This window comes from Amblyomma americanum, chromosome 7 (assembly GCF_052857255.1).
Source record: "Amblyomma americanum isolate KBUSLIRL-KWMA chromosome 7, ASM5285725v1, whole genome shotgun sequence".
Classification (NCBI taxonomy): Eukaryota; Metazoa; Arthropoda; class Arachnida; order Ixodida; family Ixodidae; genus Amblyomma; species Amblyomma americanum.
This window is the reverse complement of record NC_135503.1, coordinates 152,181,010-152,197,533: the sequence shown is the minus strand read 5'-3', so window position 1 is coordinate 152,197,533 and position 16,524 is coordinate 152,181,010. Positions and strand designations below refer to the sequence as shown.

General features: G+C 48.6%; 1 protein-coding gene across 1 annotated transcript in view; it reads right to left on the bottom strand.

The window, feature by feature from the left end:
• Positions 1–16,524, bottom strand: part of PolZ1 (DNA polymerase zeta catalytic subunit) — a 241,817-nt gene that overhangs the window by 131,938 nt on the left and 93,355 nt on the right. The window contains exon 14 of the mRNA XM_077629530.1: positions 4,644–5,015. Coding sequence (XP_077485656.1) covers positions 4,644–5,015 — 372 coding nt within the window. The remainder of the gene's footprint in view (positions 1–4,643; positions 5,016–16,524) is intronic.

Sequence of the window (16,524 nt, the reverse complement as noted above, 5' to 3'; positions counted from 1 at the left end):
CTGAAATATTTTTGTTGAAAAAAATTTATTCGTTAGGTGAGGGCAGTTTGAATATTTAGAAAAGGCGAGAAACCAGACACCGCTCAATAATTAATAAAAAATTCAAATTGTTAGAAAACACTTCACAATGTTTTTCATTGACATTTCCACAGATTCCGGTTTTATACTTAATTCGAAACATGCAGCTTTATACGGCATAAATATTTTTTAAAAATAGACAAAAAGTATGAAAATGTACCGTTTTTGTCGTTTTTTTGTAGTAAATATCAACTTGATTTCGGAAATACCCGTTCGTTTCTTCTACATGTCTAGCACCTATAACAAATGTTACATGCAATGAAACTGTGTATATCAATGTAAAATAATTACTAATGTTGCAAAAAGTGCATTTTGAGCCAAAAACACTCAATAATTTCACCCTGAGGTGTTCCAAGTAAAAATATAAACCATAGCGAATTATGTAGAACAGTTTATTGCCTTTCATTTCTGAAAATTTTATCGAGGTAATTTTTAAGCGAGAAAACAATTTTCAAAGTTGAGCTCTTGCGCCACAAGTTGCATAGTCTCTTAGCACCTCTTCACCGCAGAGCACGGCACCTGGTATGGCACGACACTTACAGCCAGATAACCCTCCAGTTTGTCGTCGTCCGCTGTCGTGCATTTTTAGGGCTGGCGCTAAAGAAGATATCGAGTGACATTCGGAGGATGGTACGCAGTAAACGAGATTGTTTTCGCTTTCGAAGTTCGAACAGACCCGCTTTGGTGCGGGGCAGCCAAGAGAATAAAAACGAGGGTATTCAGCATGCCGCCTAGCATGGACCACGAGGATGGATGACCAGCCGGCATGGCAGGCATATCACAACTGCTTTATTTATGTCCGAATAATATCGCGGAGAGCGCACGCCTCGGAGCGCACGTGAAGGTGTGAAGTGCACACAGATGCGGCGAGTAACGTGAGACGCGTTGGCGCGTCGCTCGCATGAAGGTGCTTCACCAGCAAAGTGGCTTATCTACAGTTTTAGCTGGGTTATTGATACAGAAATTGCACAGATTAAATGAAATACAACCAAGACGTCACATCGGGCATGAGCTTCTGATGGCCAAAAAGGTCAGGTACCACGTCATGCTGCTGCATCACGGACTGTTTTAACACCGGATCGTTCTGGTCATTTCCAGATCAGCGTCTCACAAGCTCTTGTGCTGGTGCTTACCTCTGTCATGGCTTTACATAACCACACCGAACAACTAGCTCACTTGGGCATGTTCCGCCCCGGCAGCGTTAAAGTCTTTACCCACGAATACCTGTTCGACTACTCAACGTTCCCAGGCTTGCCTGCAATGCGAACCCTACTTAAGAACAACAACTCTACATTTCGTCTGGCCACAGTGTCGGCAGTGTCGTGCTCTGCGGTGAAGAGGCATTTAGAGACAACACAACTTGCGGCACGAGAGCTCAACTTCAAAAATTTTTTTCTCGCTTTAAACAACAATTACCTCAATAAAAATTTTAGAAATTAACGGCAATAAACTGTTCTATGTAACCCGCTATTGTTTGTATTTTTACTTGGAACACCTCAGGGTGAAATTAACGACTGTTTTTGGCTCAAAATGCTCTTTCTGCAATATTAGTCTTTTTTTTTCCCCACTGATATACAAAGTTTCATCATATGTAACATTTGTTATAGCTACTACATATTTAGAAGAAAGAAATGGATATTTCCGAATTTCCGAGAGCAAGTTGATATTTACAACAAAAAACGACAAAAACAGTACATTTTCATACTTTCTGTCGATTTTTTAAAAATCTTTATGCCGAACAGCTGCATGCTCAGAATTAAATATAAAGCCAGAATTTGTGCAAATTTCAATGAAAAAAAAAACGTGAAGTGTTTTCTAAAAAATTCAATTTTTTATTAATTATTGAACAGTGCCTGGTTTTTCGCCCTTTCTAAAATTCAAGCTGCCATCACCTCACGAATAGATTTTTTTCGGCAGAAATATTTCAGGGTTTGATTACGTACATAAGGATAAGTTTCAGAGAATTTTTTTGAACAAATTAAATATGATCGAGCGCAACGTCTGGCACGTTTGGCGTGGAATGACCCCTTTGCAATACACGCCCTGCTCAAGAAAATTTCTTCTTATTTTTACTAGGACGCCCCTAACCCGCGTTTGTTCCCTGACCCACAATGCCCTCTTCCTGTCTCTTAACATTATACCTATCATTATCCATTCCATAGTCATTGCATTGTCCTTAAGTTAAACCCTTTTGGTTATCCTCTACATTTCTGCCTCATAGGTGAGTACCGGCAAGATACAGCAGTTATATATTCTTCTCTTGACGGTTATTGGTAAATTGCAATTCATGATCTGGAACAACCTGTCAAATGTGCTCCGCCCCATTCTTAATCTTCTAGTTATTTCACAGGTATTTGTACTGAATAAATTTCCTCAGAAAGCACATTATATCGTCATCATTTTCGTGCATACTGGGGTTTTTTTACAGCTCACATATTTTGCAGGTATCTGAGACCCATCAAAGAGAGTCATTGTGCCAATGGTAACGAAAGGAATACCCGGGTTTTCAAATTAACTGACATAGCAAAACAATGGGACCCAGGCAAAAAATTTTGTTACGGAACACGCTGCCTTTTTGTTTGACGAACTTTGCGATTACAGTAAAAGCTCGTTAATCCGAACTCAACGGGGAGTGGAAAATTGTTCGAATTAAGCGAAGTTCGAATTATCGAATGGGCACTAGAATGAGCGGTCATAGCACCCGGCCGCGCGGGAAGAACCTGAAGCAGTCACATCTAGACTCGTTACCGCGAGCTAGCCGCTACTACAAGTTTGTGACGGGCATATTCTGAAAATTTAAATCATCTGGTCCTAATAGCAAATGAAATAAACTGATCGGCCAGTTATGCGCCAGAAACAGGTACTGGAATGCATTCGCATGAGCAGCGAGGTCTAATGCTGGAATATATGACGCTAATTATGCTCCAAAGCATGTTTATTTACGAGGAAGGATTGTCAAAATTAGAAGTAATCGGCGTAGTGCATTTGCTTGTGTTTCTTCTGCCGAGACTCTATCAGCATCATCTGGAGCTTGCCCAAAGCTCCTGCGCAATGCCAGAGTTCTCATTGACAGAGAAGTGGCGTGTTGCAATATCGAGCGCCGACGCTACTCCACATGCACTTGGCGGTGGCATAGTCTGATCGCCGCCGTCAGACTCATCACTGTCGGCTGTGTTCACCGCACATGAGCCCTGCGACGTCTGCTGAGAGCATGTAGCCTCAATTATATCGGCGTCACTCAAGGGCTCTAACGTTTCCGCACTGCTGTCCACTTAGCTAGCACTCACGGCACCAACTAAAGCCGCCATCGCCCAAACCGTCATACTACGTTGTTTACACCATGTGACCACGACCCAGCGACCGCAGCACAACGAAAACCTGGAACGGCTCGCACCGAAGCATCAGCGGCGCGGGCGAGTGCTCTGGCAGTGAAAACCTGCTACAACATGCACCGGAATGCGGGCTTCGTGAGACTTGTGCATTCGTCTTTTTTTTCTTTTCCACTGTTTTACATCTCCGGTAAATTTGGAGCGTGTTTTACTCGCTATAGGTGAACTTCTATCAACGAGGAGCAGTGGCAGCCAGTTGCTCCTAGTTCGAATTAACCGTAGCGGATGACGGCTTGTTCGAATTATCAGGAGTTCTCCCCCCACTGAAATACACAGGGCTGCACCGGAACCCGGGCGTCAGTTCAAATTAACGAGCTTTTACTGTATTGTACCGGAACCCGGGCGTCAGTTCGAATTAACGAGCTTTTACTGTATTGTACACTGCAGTGTAAAATTCTACCCCCAACTCGTAGCTCCCACTCCTGCTGCTGGCCGTTGACTGCAGCTATAAGTAGATGCATACATCCCCTCCACCCGCTTCACCCTGCCGTCTCATTTTATTTTGTAGTTTCCCACAGCATGGCATCGTGGCACACATGTAACTCAAAGCGACAAGCACGTAACGATGCGATCGCTAAGACAGGAGTCTGAAGCCAGTGCAGACCAAAAGCAAGAAAACAGCGCTCAACCCTGTCTTACATGGAAGCACTCGCGTGTGGCCCCACAGACTAGCGGCAAGAATGGAGATGACGGAAAAAACAGAATTCAAAATGGCTGCATCGTCCCCATCCCACGTGGGCTGCTCGACATGATAGGCGTGCTGAGGGAGTTAGCAAGCTGACAACACAAGGACACCATGAAATCTCAATGGAGCCGCCTCATAAGGCCTTACTGCATCTTCAGCAATTTCGGCAGCATTTTCTTTTTTTCGCGGGGGGGGGGGGGGGGGGGGGCTGCAATTTTATTAACAAAGGCCTTCGGATGTGAAGTTTCTTCTATCCACTCTCCTGGTTCACGTGCCTTCAAGCAACTAACCTTTGATATCACCACAGATGGCTTAACCTCCCCTAATGCTGCTGACAAGGAGCAGAACCAGCTAGTCCACACACAGTGGAAAAAGCAAACCCCAGTAGCAAGTACAAAGGAAATAACAGCGCAGAGCTGAATGCATTCGAGCTGGTCTCATGGCCAACTGTGCATTGCTAGTTAGTAATTACTATGGGGGCACTAACTCACCATACGAATGGCTTGGTGATGGTTCAGGAGCCGGGCTGCCCGCAGTGAGAGTAGAGGGCGTGCTGTAGCTCTCAGGTGACATGAGCAGGGATGCCACATGGCAGCTCTGCCAGCGCTGCCAGTCCTCGGCGACAGGCGGAGTGGCTCCAAATGCGTCTGGTGACCCCCCCTCCCCCCCTGTGGCAGCAGGCACCCCGACCCCTGGCAGCTGCTGCTGTGACGACTGTCGCTGCTGCTGCTGTCGCCGCAGGGAGAGGCGTGTGCACCGCCGCATCCGTGCCCTCCCCAGTAGACGCCGCACCAGCACGGGCGGCCGCGCTCCCGTCTGCGTTCCCTGGTCCCGGGTCGAAGACCCCTTCGTAGCTGCACCACCTGTGCCATTGCATCAACAGGTGCATCCTGCATTACACAACTAACGCAGTTTGTTGCCGAGGTTTGTGAAGCTCTCAGCCATTGTAGCATCACTGATGACGTGTTCATAGATTTCAAAAAGGTTTTTGATGCAATGAATTTTGGTTTATTAGCACACAAGATACGTTGTTTAAAGGGGCACTGCAAAGTTTTCCTCAGTGTCTTATGCATTCCGGAAACCAGTGCAAAAAAGAATTATTGAAATCTGAGCATGCAAATCAAAGTTATTCTACTCATAAAATTCAAGATAAAAAGATCACAGGAAAATGCATTTCACTCTTCCATTTCACCTGCCCAGTGCCATGATTCTCCACTTACAATCAGAACTGTGCCTTGCATATATGCAGCGGAAGCTTGCATGCAACTGTTCGCTTGCCGGGGCAGCCCACAGCCACACATTTTCACAGTGTCGTCCCAACATGTACTATATGCTGTAGACTGAGGGGCTTTATCAAAGACAGTGAAGGGGTGACAAACTTAACAAAGGAAGCTTCCCAATACTTCCTTGTTGGTAGGATTGGAAGGGTGATGCCAGCCCTCTCCCCACAACCTCACCTCCTGTCCGGTTTTTCTCTACACATTTTTGGGCAAGGTGTATCAACCCGCTGTTCTTTTGTTTCTTTTTTTTTATTGCCTTTTCAGTGCAGACTCACCTCCACAAAAGTTTAAAGCGAAATGCAAACTGCTGCCCCTAACTTTAATGTAATTAGTTTTCGTTCAATTCCACATATCATACTGCAGATGCATTTTCAGAGTATAAAGGAATTAGGCTATAAAGCAATTGCTCCTAAAACTGGTGGCGCAGGTTCGTTCGTTGCACGGCAATTGGTGAGGGCAGTTCTGCAGCCACGTATTGTTTATCAAAGCCCAGCTGCAACATCTTACAAGAGCCCAAGGGGATCGCCTTGAAGCCGGGAACCGATGAGGATCATTACATGCCTCCCACGCATCACACCGGTCATAGCTTTACAAGAGAATGCGCAGCTCAAAACTATTGATGAGCTGATGCTGCAGCGCTGTGATGCTCGCAGCCTTACAGTCAGTCTATTGCACTCCATGCACGCACTGAGGACTTATGCAACGTCACACTACATTCTTCAGCCGCCAACGCCAGTTCTTCCCCCATGAAAGTTTGTACAGCCCAGCGACAACAAGCTAACCAACATCTGCTAATTCGGCATCGTTGCTTCGCCAGAAATTTGAAGAACAAGATGCTTGCCTGCCCGAAGGATCCATTGTTGTCTATGTAGACGCAAGCAACTGCCATCTCAATTTCAAGAGCCAAATATCGCCGCTGCATTTTGACACCATGGGCCGAAACGAGCATTTCTGGAGAACATTAATATATTAAATATAAGATTTCGGCAATCTCCTTGGGCGTTCAGGCATCACAATGTCTCATACTTTGCATACAGAGAATAAGGACCTAAAGGTTGATTAACGTCGCAGGGCCCCTTTCAATGTGAATGAGAAGGCTGTTGACAGGATCAGGCAATAGCTAAATTTAAGGTCTCTGTAAGTCACTGTAAATACAGCCAATCCGAATGTAACTTCCACCACGTCAGGTGTCCCACGCGGGCATGTTTTGGGACTTCCTACTTTTTCTTGTGTTTATAAATGATGTATCAGAGAGTGTTTGTTACTGCATGCAACTGTTTGCCAATTATTGTATGATATATGGAGAAAAAAGTATATGAAGAAGTGAAAAATGCCCACAACATGATTCACATGCTTTGCAGAAAGGCCAAGGTGTAAAGCAAAACCTCGCACATTTGCATTTCGAGGAACTGGAAAATTATCCAAGGCCTCCCCCCCCCCCCCCCCCATCCCCAAAAAAAAATTGCCAGGACCCGTTTGCATCATAGTATATTTATTTGGAGAAAACGAAGGTGGTGGTTATCTGTTCTGCAGATGAGAACTGCACAGCAACGAATAATCGTGACAACAAACAAATAACGTCAGATGCATAGACTACATGCACGTTTTCGGGATTGTTAGCACACTACTACTCCAGAAAGGTGAAGGCCTCCTTCACAATGCAACGCTGCAGCAGTGGAGCCTCCTCACAAGCTGTGTCGCCATGTGTGAACGGACACCACTAAACAAATTGCAGATAGCATGTGACGAGCATGCAGTTTCACCCTAATAAAAGAACAGAAGAATCACGTGGACGGAACCAAGGGGAACGCGTCGGCACCGGAATAGTGAGACACCTTTTGGTGAAAAAAATGAAACGACCAGAGACACGCAAATCAGCATCCGAAACTGCAAAAAACAGTACTCTAGGCTGGCTGGCCAATGCAAGGTCGGGCCGCCATCGCCGTGGTCTGGAACGATACTAAACAAAAGGAAAACCTAAACTGCGCAGTCACACAAATTGTTGGTGCTGGGGGGGCCTCCGAACTATGTCGCTCATACCGCGACAAGGCTTTCGCATGGAAGAATATCCAAATAATCCAGTGCGAGCCTGGCAGCGTCCGAATAAACGAGCGTCCAACGCCATTGGTTTATATGGGCATTGGCTGGGAACTCGTCTGTCCGAATTATCTGGGTTTCTGAATTGATGGGTATCGAATTAACGAGGTTTCCTTGAAGTGGACCAGAGGAGCAAACTGTGGTACATGAAATCAAACCTGCAGGAAAATGTGCACACATAAAGTTTCGCCAGAAAAAGAATGTACCTAATTATGTCTGCAATATAAATGGGCACCTATTGAAAACTATACATAAGTACAGTACAACTAGTATACGTATAGTGCATGTATATAAGTGTAACCGAATACAAGTAATTAGGCATGTTTCTCAATTCAAAACTGCATTGGCATCGGTATGCTGATTACGTTTCTCGGAAAGCTTGCAAAATGTTGGGCTTTTTGTGTCATAACATGAGTATGTTTCAGCAAGAACCTAGAAATTGACTAGGTCTCCTCGATTTGGCTGCACTTTCTGCACTAGTTCACAAAAGTGCCGTGCCAGTGCAGCGCCAGTTCTTGCGGCGCGATTGTAGCCTGACACTAGTGCTGTCGGTGCAGCAGCCAAATCGAGTGAAAAAGTGCAGAAACTTTAGTCTGCTGAGGCCATGCATTGGTGTTTGTCACCTGTTTCGACATATGTGCGGGATTGTGCTAGCTGTATTGAACACTGTGCATTTGCTTGAAGTGGCACATCTCGTGGAGTGGCTATGAAATTGGCTAATTCCAAAAGTGGTGAAGAATTTGACACCGTCCTTTCCGTTGTGTTGTGCAAAGTGGCGCAGGCCGGTCAACCGTCACCGATTCAACGGGTACTTTCGAGAGGCAGCAAACTTTCAACTCGAGAGGCTATTCCGACTTCTGCTCGAAACGATCTTTTACAGTCCAAATGCGTGACTCAGACTGACCGCCTTACAGAAGGAGAAAGCTGCCTGATAACCTGGACTATATATGAACTCAATAAATCGCACTCACTTTCGTCGGACGGTGGCGGCGAAGTGACTATCAGAGACTAACTGGCAGGCGAGGGTGTGGGCTGACGGCGAACTCAAGGCCAGTCGCGACTGTAAGCAGAGGTACTGATGTCAAAGCCAGTTATCGCAAACGTTGCGATCACACAAGTATTAAAATACATCTCACCATCTGCCTTTCATGGAAACGCTCCATCATGCTGCGTCTAATAATAATATTTGCACACAAGAGAGAAATGGTGTAAGGCAAAGTGCGAGGCTGGACAGAAAGATGAGAACCCATACGCAGTGCGCCATGCCAGCGAGTCACTTACACACATACACAGACACGCACACACACGTGCGCATATAGTACACACAAGTATGCGCACTGTCATTTCAGCTGTTTGGTGAGGCTCGGCGCAGATGCCGCTGTTGTGTATCTTCTGGCACCCCCTACACATTCGACAGTATTAATAAAGGCCAGGCCAGTCGTGGCCGCCAGAGTTGTTCCTCTCAATGGAGTCTGTCACTTGCGGCTTCATGCCGCCGCATCTTTAAACCTGACGCAACTAACACAAACGACATAACACGGTGTCAGAAGCGTAAGCAGATCGTCCCCCCCAACGCCTGAAATCAACAAAATGGCCAACGTTTTCATCCAGCCCCCGGCTCACTTCGAACCTGGTGACACTCTTCAGACCGCATGGGAAGAATGGCAGGAAGCATTCACCCTATATGAACTGGCTTGTGAGTACAACACTAAGCCTAAATAAGCGCGGAAGGCCTTGTTGCTTCAAGGGACACTGAGGAGAAATTGAAGTTGGCTTGTATCGATAGAATACCAGCTCCTGATCACAAAAACGCCGCTCTTACTGAAAACAAAGGTCATGTAAGGTAGAAAATAGCAAGAACCAAAATACAGGTATCGCCACCACAGGCCAATCTCGCAAGTACAAGCGTGGTGACGCCATAGGACAAGAGGCGCCACCTTGGAGGAATTTTCCATCCTAGTTGATGTCGTGAATCTCTGAGGCCAACAAAGGTAGGTTGCGCAGATCAATATTGAAGTAAGTTTTGTTTTAAAACCAATAGTGCACTTTTATCACACAAGGAAGGCAGGCAAAAGACAACCTGAATGTTGGAAGCAAAGAAAACCGATGCTTGGCGGCGCCACAGGCGGCCAGGAGAGTTTCGATTTTTTATGGCGCTTCGCGTCTGAGCTTTGCGTGCCCCGTGGTTTTGTTTTTGACGCGCTTCGATTTACAAGCGCCGAACTGGAGAGGAACTACAAGTGCCGCTTCAAGTGCTAGTTAACCTTTGAAGGATCCTGTTAAGGCTTGTCAGATGATCGCCACGGTCGATGAAAAGCTATGATGGCACGATGGTCGGTGATCGTACAAGGCAGCACTTGTGTATTCGCACGCTTGCCCGGCGAAACATTCCCGGCTGTGCCAGTCAACGTCAAACTACTTAACGGAAATCGTTTATTAGGGACGGGAGACAAGGTACAAGGCAGTTCAGAAAAATTGCTGATGGCCTAGCTCTGTTAGGCCAGGATATACCTAGCGAAAGCGCGAAGATTTCTGCATCAGAAGAGTGCATTCACTAGATGCGCCTTTATTGACGGCTGTAACTTGAGCCGTCGTGGCGGAGCGGTAGCGTTTCCACCTCAAACGCCGAAGGCCCTGGCTCGATTCCGAACCTCGGCACCGGACTTCTTTTCTTTTATTTAGTGAGTGGGCGGGGGGTTTCAGTGGCTCCCATGGATGCCGCCGCCGAATACGTTGGTTAGCGGTTAAGCGCAGGCTCTGTTAAGGCGCGTTTATACTGCGGCGAGGCACGCGCGCGCGCTCTGCACGGCGAAGTCACGTCGGTCAAAGCGAGACCCTCTATACTCCAACTGCGCTCGACCGCCGACGCGTTCGGCGGCTTCGGCGCACTCTGACCGCATTGGCGGGGAGTTTGGAGCATGTATCTATTTCACGCCGAGTGCGCCAGCCGCCGCCAGCCCGGCCAGACTGATTTGGCTCCGCGGCGAGGTGCGCGTTATATTCAATAGCTGCAGCAGTTCGGCGGAGCTGTTCTTTTCGAGCTCGGCTATTTTAATCCATTCACAGTACATATTTGAAGGTACATGCAAGTTGGCGAGAGATCCAGTGGACCCGAGGAAGCCGTTGAAGCGTCGTGCGCCGGCTTTGGTTTCAAGCCGCCGACTTTAAACGCGACCGCCCTCGAGCACCCATTTGTTTTTTGTGGCAAAAAATAAATAAATAACTTGGCCCATGCAACCGTGGGAGACCTCGACGCCGCCTGCTGCGCCGTGAAACCGTGCTGTTCAAGGAATCACAATCCGTTGGCCACAAAGCCCCGGCCAGCCTCCGATGGGCGCAACGCACCCCTCGCGACTCCCCGCACTGGGGTTATGATATTTAGTTTGCAACGGCTGCTCTCTGAGGAAGGGGGAAACCACCCGCCGGCGCCTAACCTAACCGTGCTCCCTCAAAAGCATCGCACGCTCTGTGGGGCTAAGGTCGCTGAAATGCAGGCCAGAGTTTTTGCGAGAACTACATCGTTGGGTTCGGGAACGGGATCCATCGTAACGCTGGCAAGACGCCGGTGCAAACGTAAACGAAGCGACGGTGGTGACCCCCGATAGATGCCTTCAACGTGCGGCGGCGGTAGCTTTCATTTCGGCAGCTGCTAGACCGCACCGCTAGCTGCCAGAAATCACGGAGTCTCCGTTTACGTCACGTTTCACGTCACCCCGTTCTGTGTCGTCATAAGAGTTCTCGAGTTTGAATCGGAGCGGCGGGAAAAAATGTTTCAACTTCGAATCCAAATTTCTTTGAAATAAATGCATCTTTCGCTCCCGGACAAGCGTCAACAAAGCCATGAAATGCCGAACTATCAGATATTGCTAAGAAAAAAATTTTGATAAGGTTCTCCTCAGTGTCCCTTTCATGTATTTGGCCCGCATGCTCGTCGCATCGCACAGACGTTCCCTCCAGACCCTGCTGCCGAAAACGAAGATGCAGACCCAGTGAAATACATACTTGACAAGTTTGACGAGTTATATCGCCCGTAGAAGAACGTCATACAAGCAGCGGCGGTGTTCAACCCGATGGTACAAAAGCCAGGTCAGTCAATTGATGATTTTGTTACTGACCTTCGACGACAGGCGCAGAAATGCGACTTCGGTGACAAGTGCGACAGACTCATTGGCGACCGCGTGGTGGTTGGAATCCGCGATGTGTCTATGAGCTCTCCGCGTACGACTCTTTCGGGAGCGCGATCTCACTCTGGAAAAAATAGTCTCAGCATGCAAGGCAGCGGAAATATCAAAGAAACAAGTGCAAGAGATTGCAACCAGTGATCAGCAGCCAGAAGTGAACGCCGTTCACACGTATAATCGGAAACTCACGAAGACAACTGGTCTTCCGCTAGGTATCGACAAGCCTCAGCATCATCACTCGTCTCGAAGGTCTAATCGTAAATGCCGCTGTGGCACCTCGCACCCTCCACAACAGTGCCCAGCATTTGGCAAAAACTGTTACAACTGCGACAAACTTGGCCATTTCGCACACCTGTGCAAGCAGCCACGTTGGCAGACAGCAGCGCATCAACCATGAGTCGGACTGCTTCATGAGCATCCACAACAAGACTCGCAGGAGGAATTATACTTGGGCTGCTTTACTACGTGTAGTGTCAGTGCCAACGCAACAGACTGGAACGAAACTGTCAGTGTTAATGGACACGAGGTGACATTCAAGTAAGACACCGGTTTGGATGTCAACATAATTCTAGAACAGATGTTCAAGCAGTGGCCATGCAGACCAGCAACCAAACCATCCACAGCTAAAGTGACTATGTACAGTGGCCACCAGCTCCCAATAGACAGTGAATGTGAACTGTCTTGTGCGGTGAACAACACGGAGTGCCGCCTGAGATTCCTGCTGGTGAAGGAGCCACTCAAGCCGATACTAGGAGCTGCTGCATACACAACCCTGCGCTTGCTTTCCCGTGTGAAGACCCTTCAAGCAACGACAAAGTCAAATGACACAGTGCTGCAAGAACAGTTTCAGGAGGTACTGAATGATTTCCCTGACATATTTGAAGGAATTGGCCAGCTTCCGGGACATTATAGCATCCAGCTGCGCGAAGATGCAGTGCCGACAGTTTGTGCTCCTCGCAGAGTACCAAATTCGCTCGAGGATAAGGTGAAAGAAGAGCTGAAGCGCATGGAGGAGAATGGCGCAATCACGCGAGAGGCAGAACATAGTGAATGGGTCCATCCCATAGTGGTGATAACCAAAAAGACGGAACTGTTCGTTTGTGCCTTGATCCACAGAACCTCAATGCAGCACTAAAAAGGCAACACTACTGCATACCAGTACCAGAAGAGCTTTTTGCAAGCCTGAATGGCTCAACAGTCTTCTCTGTCCTTGATGCCAAGAGTGCTTTTGGCAACTGACTTTCGATGAACCAAGTTCACGGCTTTGTACATTCACAACGCCATGGGGCTGTTACCGTTTTCTTCAAGTACCGTTTGGGCTTGCAACAGCCCCCGAGCTGTTCCAGCAGGCCACTGACAAGGTATTTGGAGGGCAGGCCATTGTGAAGCCGTATTTTGATGACATACTGGTTGCCTCAAGGAGTTCGGAAGAACACAAAGTCCATCTCAGAACTGTTCTGACCATAGCTAGACAAAACAACCTGAAGCTTAACAAATCAAAACTGAAGTTAGGACATTCAGCCATTAAATATCTGGGTCACCAGCTCTCCTCAGATGGGCTATCCCCAGACCCTGACAAGGTCAGATCGATTGAGGCCATGTCACTTCCATCAAACAAGTCAGAACTGCAAAGATTCTTAGGAATGGTGACATATCTCACGAAGTTCATCCCTAATTTTTCGGAAACTACCAGTCCTCTGCGTGAGCTTCTCAAGGCAGATGTAGCGTGGCACTGGACAAGCCAGCACACAGAGACTTTCAAGCTCATCAAACAGAAGCTCACAACAGCACCTGTGTTGTGTTATTTTGACGCAGATCAATCGCATATGCTTCTGCAGCCCTTACGCACCCCCAACAACATTATGCACAAATAGAGAAAGAACTTTTAGCTGTAGTGTTTGCATGTGAGCGGTTCCACTATTACATTTTTGACCGCACTGTAACAGTGGAAACAGACCACAAACCTCTTGTTGGACTCCAGACAAAGGACCTAACAAAAATGTCACCAAGACTGCAAAGACTTTTGCTCCGGCTACAGTGCTACAGCACTAAACTTGTGTATGTACCGGGGAAACAGCTGACTGTGGCTGATGCACTGTCAAGATCCCCAAACCCCGAATCCAAGATGGAAACTGCAGACAGTGATCCAGGACTGTTGGTGTCCAGTCTGGTTCAAGCGTCGCCCACCAAGCTCAAGCAGATCCAAGAAGCAACAAGTCGGGATCCAGTCTTGCAGCAACTAACTAAGTACATTACACAAGGTTGGCCTGATTGCCTTAGTCATCCTATGGCTAGACCATACTTTCACATACGGAGTGAACTGTATATCACAGACAGCTTCATTTGCTGTGGTCAACGACTTGTCATTCCAGCAGTTCTCCAGGCCGATGTTCTTGAGAAACTCCATCAAGCACATCGTGGCATTGTGGCTTGTAAAGGACTAGCAAGCCAGAGTGTTTATTGGCCCACACTCAACAAGGACATTGCCACCCTTGTCTCAAGCTGTGACACCTGCCAATCCACCCAGAAGGCAAACCCTTAGCAACCATTGCTTGACAAGAGATCTGCCAGCGCGACCATGGGAAAAGTTGACTGTCAATTTCTTTCACTGTAAAGGCAATACATGTATCCTTGTTGTTTACTACTTTTCAAAGTATGTTGAAGTGAAACGCATGGAAACCACTACGGCAACTTCAGTGATCTTGGTCCTGAACGACATCTTTTCACATTTTGGACTCCCCAATGTGCTTATTTCTGATCAGAGACCATTGTTTCACTCACAGGAATTGAGAGCATTCCTGCAAGAATGGGATATTGCTCATGAACCGTCATCACCCCACTACCCGAGGTCCAATGGGCAGGTAAGAGAACAATACAGACTGTTAAGTCCATGCTGATCAAGTCGCACAGTGATGGCAAAGATCTGTCTTTGGTTCTCCTCAGCTACCGCGCCACCCCTACCATTGGAGCATGTTCCCCAGCAAAGTTGTTAATGGGCAGAAAATTGAGAACGTTCATACCGACCTTGCCCCATAGCCTGAAACCACACTACCTGACAGATGCAGACAACGCAGACAGAGTGCACAGCACAGATATGGAGACAACCACACTCTCATACTTGCACCTCTGAAGAAACATCAACCTGTATGGGTGAGGCACATGAATGACTGGAAAAAAGCAGTTGTCACACAGGTTGGTCCTCAACCAAGGTGCCATACAGTGCAATCCACAAGTGGAGCAATTTATGTGCGTAACCGTGTGTACCTGAGGCCACGCACTCAGGTGGTCCGTGAAGCCACTCCAACAGCAGAAGACAGAATATAAGCTGCTCATCTTTCTGAATAAATGTGTTGGTAGTCAGCGCCCTGTCCTGTCCACTGTGGGGTTTGAATTGGGGAGATAAGTACTTTCTCCCCACTCAATCGCGGCTGACACGGTTCAAATCCGCCCGGACCCCACCCCGTGATCGCGTACGCTACCGAGCGCATGCCGACCACGGCGGGCCTTGCTCTGGGGGAACAAAGGAACGACACATTGGCTGACACAAACAGGCATTTATTGCTACAGAAACAATAACGCCAGCTAGCAACAAGGTACGCTAATGAATCGAGGGCGTCCGACTCACCAGCAAGGTTCCGAGCGAATGTTCGCCCGCGCTAGGGCAAGGGATATAAACTCCGCAGGCCGGACGGGACGAGTACGGGAGCCTGTCTCCCCGTCGCTTCTTCGCCCCGTCGGCGAAGAGCGGAGCCCCGAGCGACGCGTCCGCTCAGGCCCATTATCCCGGCCGAAGAGACCCCATCTCCCGCGGGCAGGCTTCAGCAGTCTCCCACGCAGCGACGCTGGCGCCCTCTCTTGCCAGTTAATGTAACTGACAAGGGAATCCGCTCAGCCTCGAGGTGAGACCGCCGCTGCACGGTGCCTCGCGGGAAAGCAAACTCAGGGGCTGCAGGGCAGGTCCCCACATCCCCTCAACCTTAAATAGACCCACGCGCCTGAAAGTACATGCTATGGAGGAGTCTCCTGGTCTTCATGTCTTTGAGGCACGTCTTGCAGCGGAGGTCACGCCGACAGCGTCCACGCAGACTTCCGCGGTATTCCGAAGGCGGCGTGAAGGTCTCCGCTGGGACGACTCGTATGGCTCGCGGACTACCGTGTCCGCAGGCCCGCGAATCGAAGGCCGGTGGGAAAACTGCAGGCCAGGATCCTGCAGTAGTCGCCAGGGCAGCAGCAGCCGGAGGTGACTGCTGACTGGTCTCGCCACAGCTGCCCCGGATGGATGCGGCGAACAGGATACAGGCCGCTCCGTCGCAGCAGGTGGCAGCGAGACGATGTGCACCGGTCAGAAAGCCTGGGTGGCTCCACCGGATCTGCAAAATTGTCGAAACGCTCTCGGCGTGCCTTTAACGTAGGTCACGGGAGGGGAAACGGCATCCGCAAGGGCCTCGTGGCACAATGGCTAACTCGCTAGCAAAACGTGTCCGCGGCTGTGCAAACGCCAAGTTCGAGTGAACAAAGCCCTTTCTTGAGTTGAACGAGACTGCTCAGTTCGTGCGAGGTTACAAAAAAAAACGGACGGGCAGCAAAGTGCGCCCCCTCTCAACGTCACGGTCCGGTGGTCATGTCTCTTTTAATGTGGTGCAGGCAGCTCCGAAAAGCCTCAGGCCTAACGACCACTCCGACAACGACCGTGACCACAACAAAGACCCGAAACGGGTTTTGTGCGCGCAGCCGCGAGGAGACATCAGCTTTGTGGGGTGGTCCTACCCCGCTCACTGCACAAAGCAGCTTCTGAGCGGTCGGCGCCCACCGTA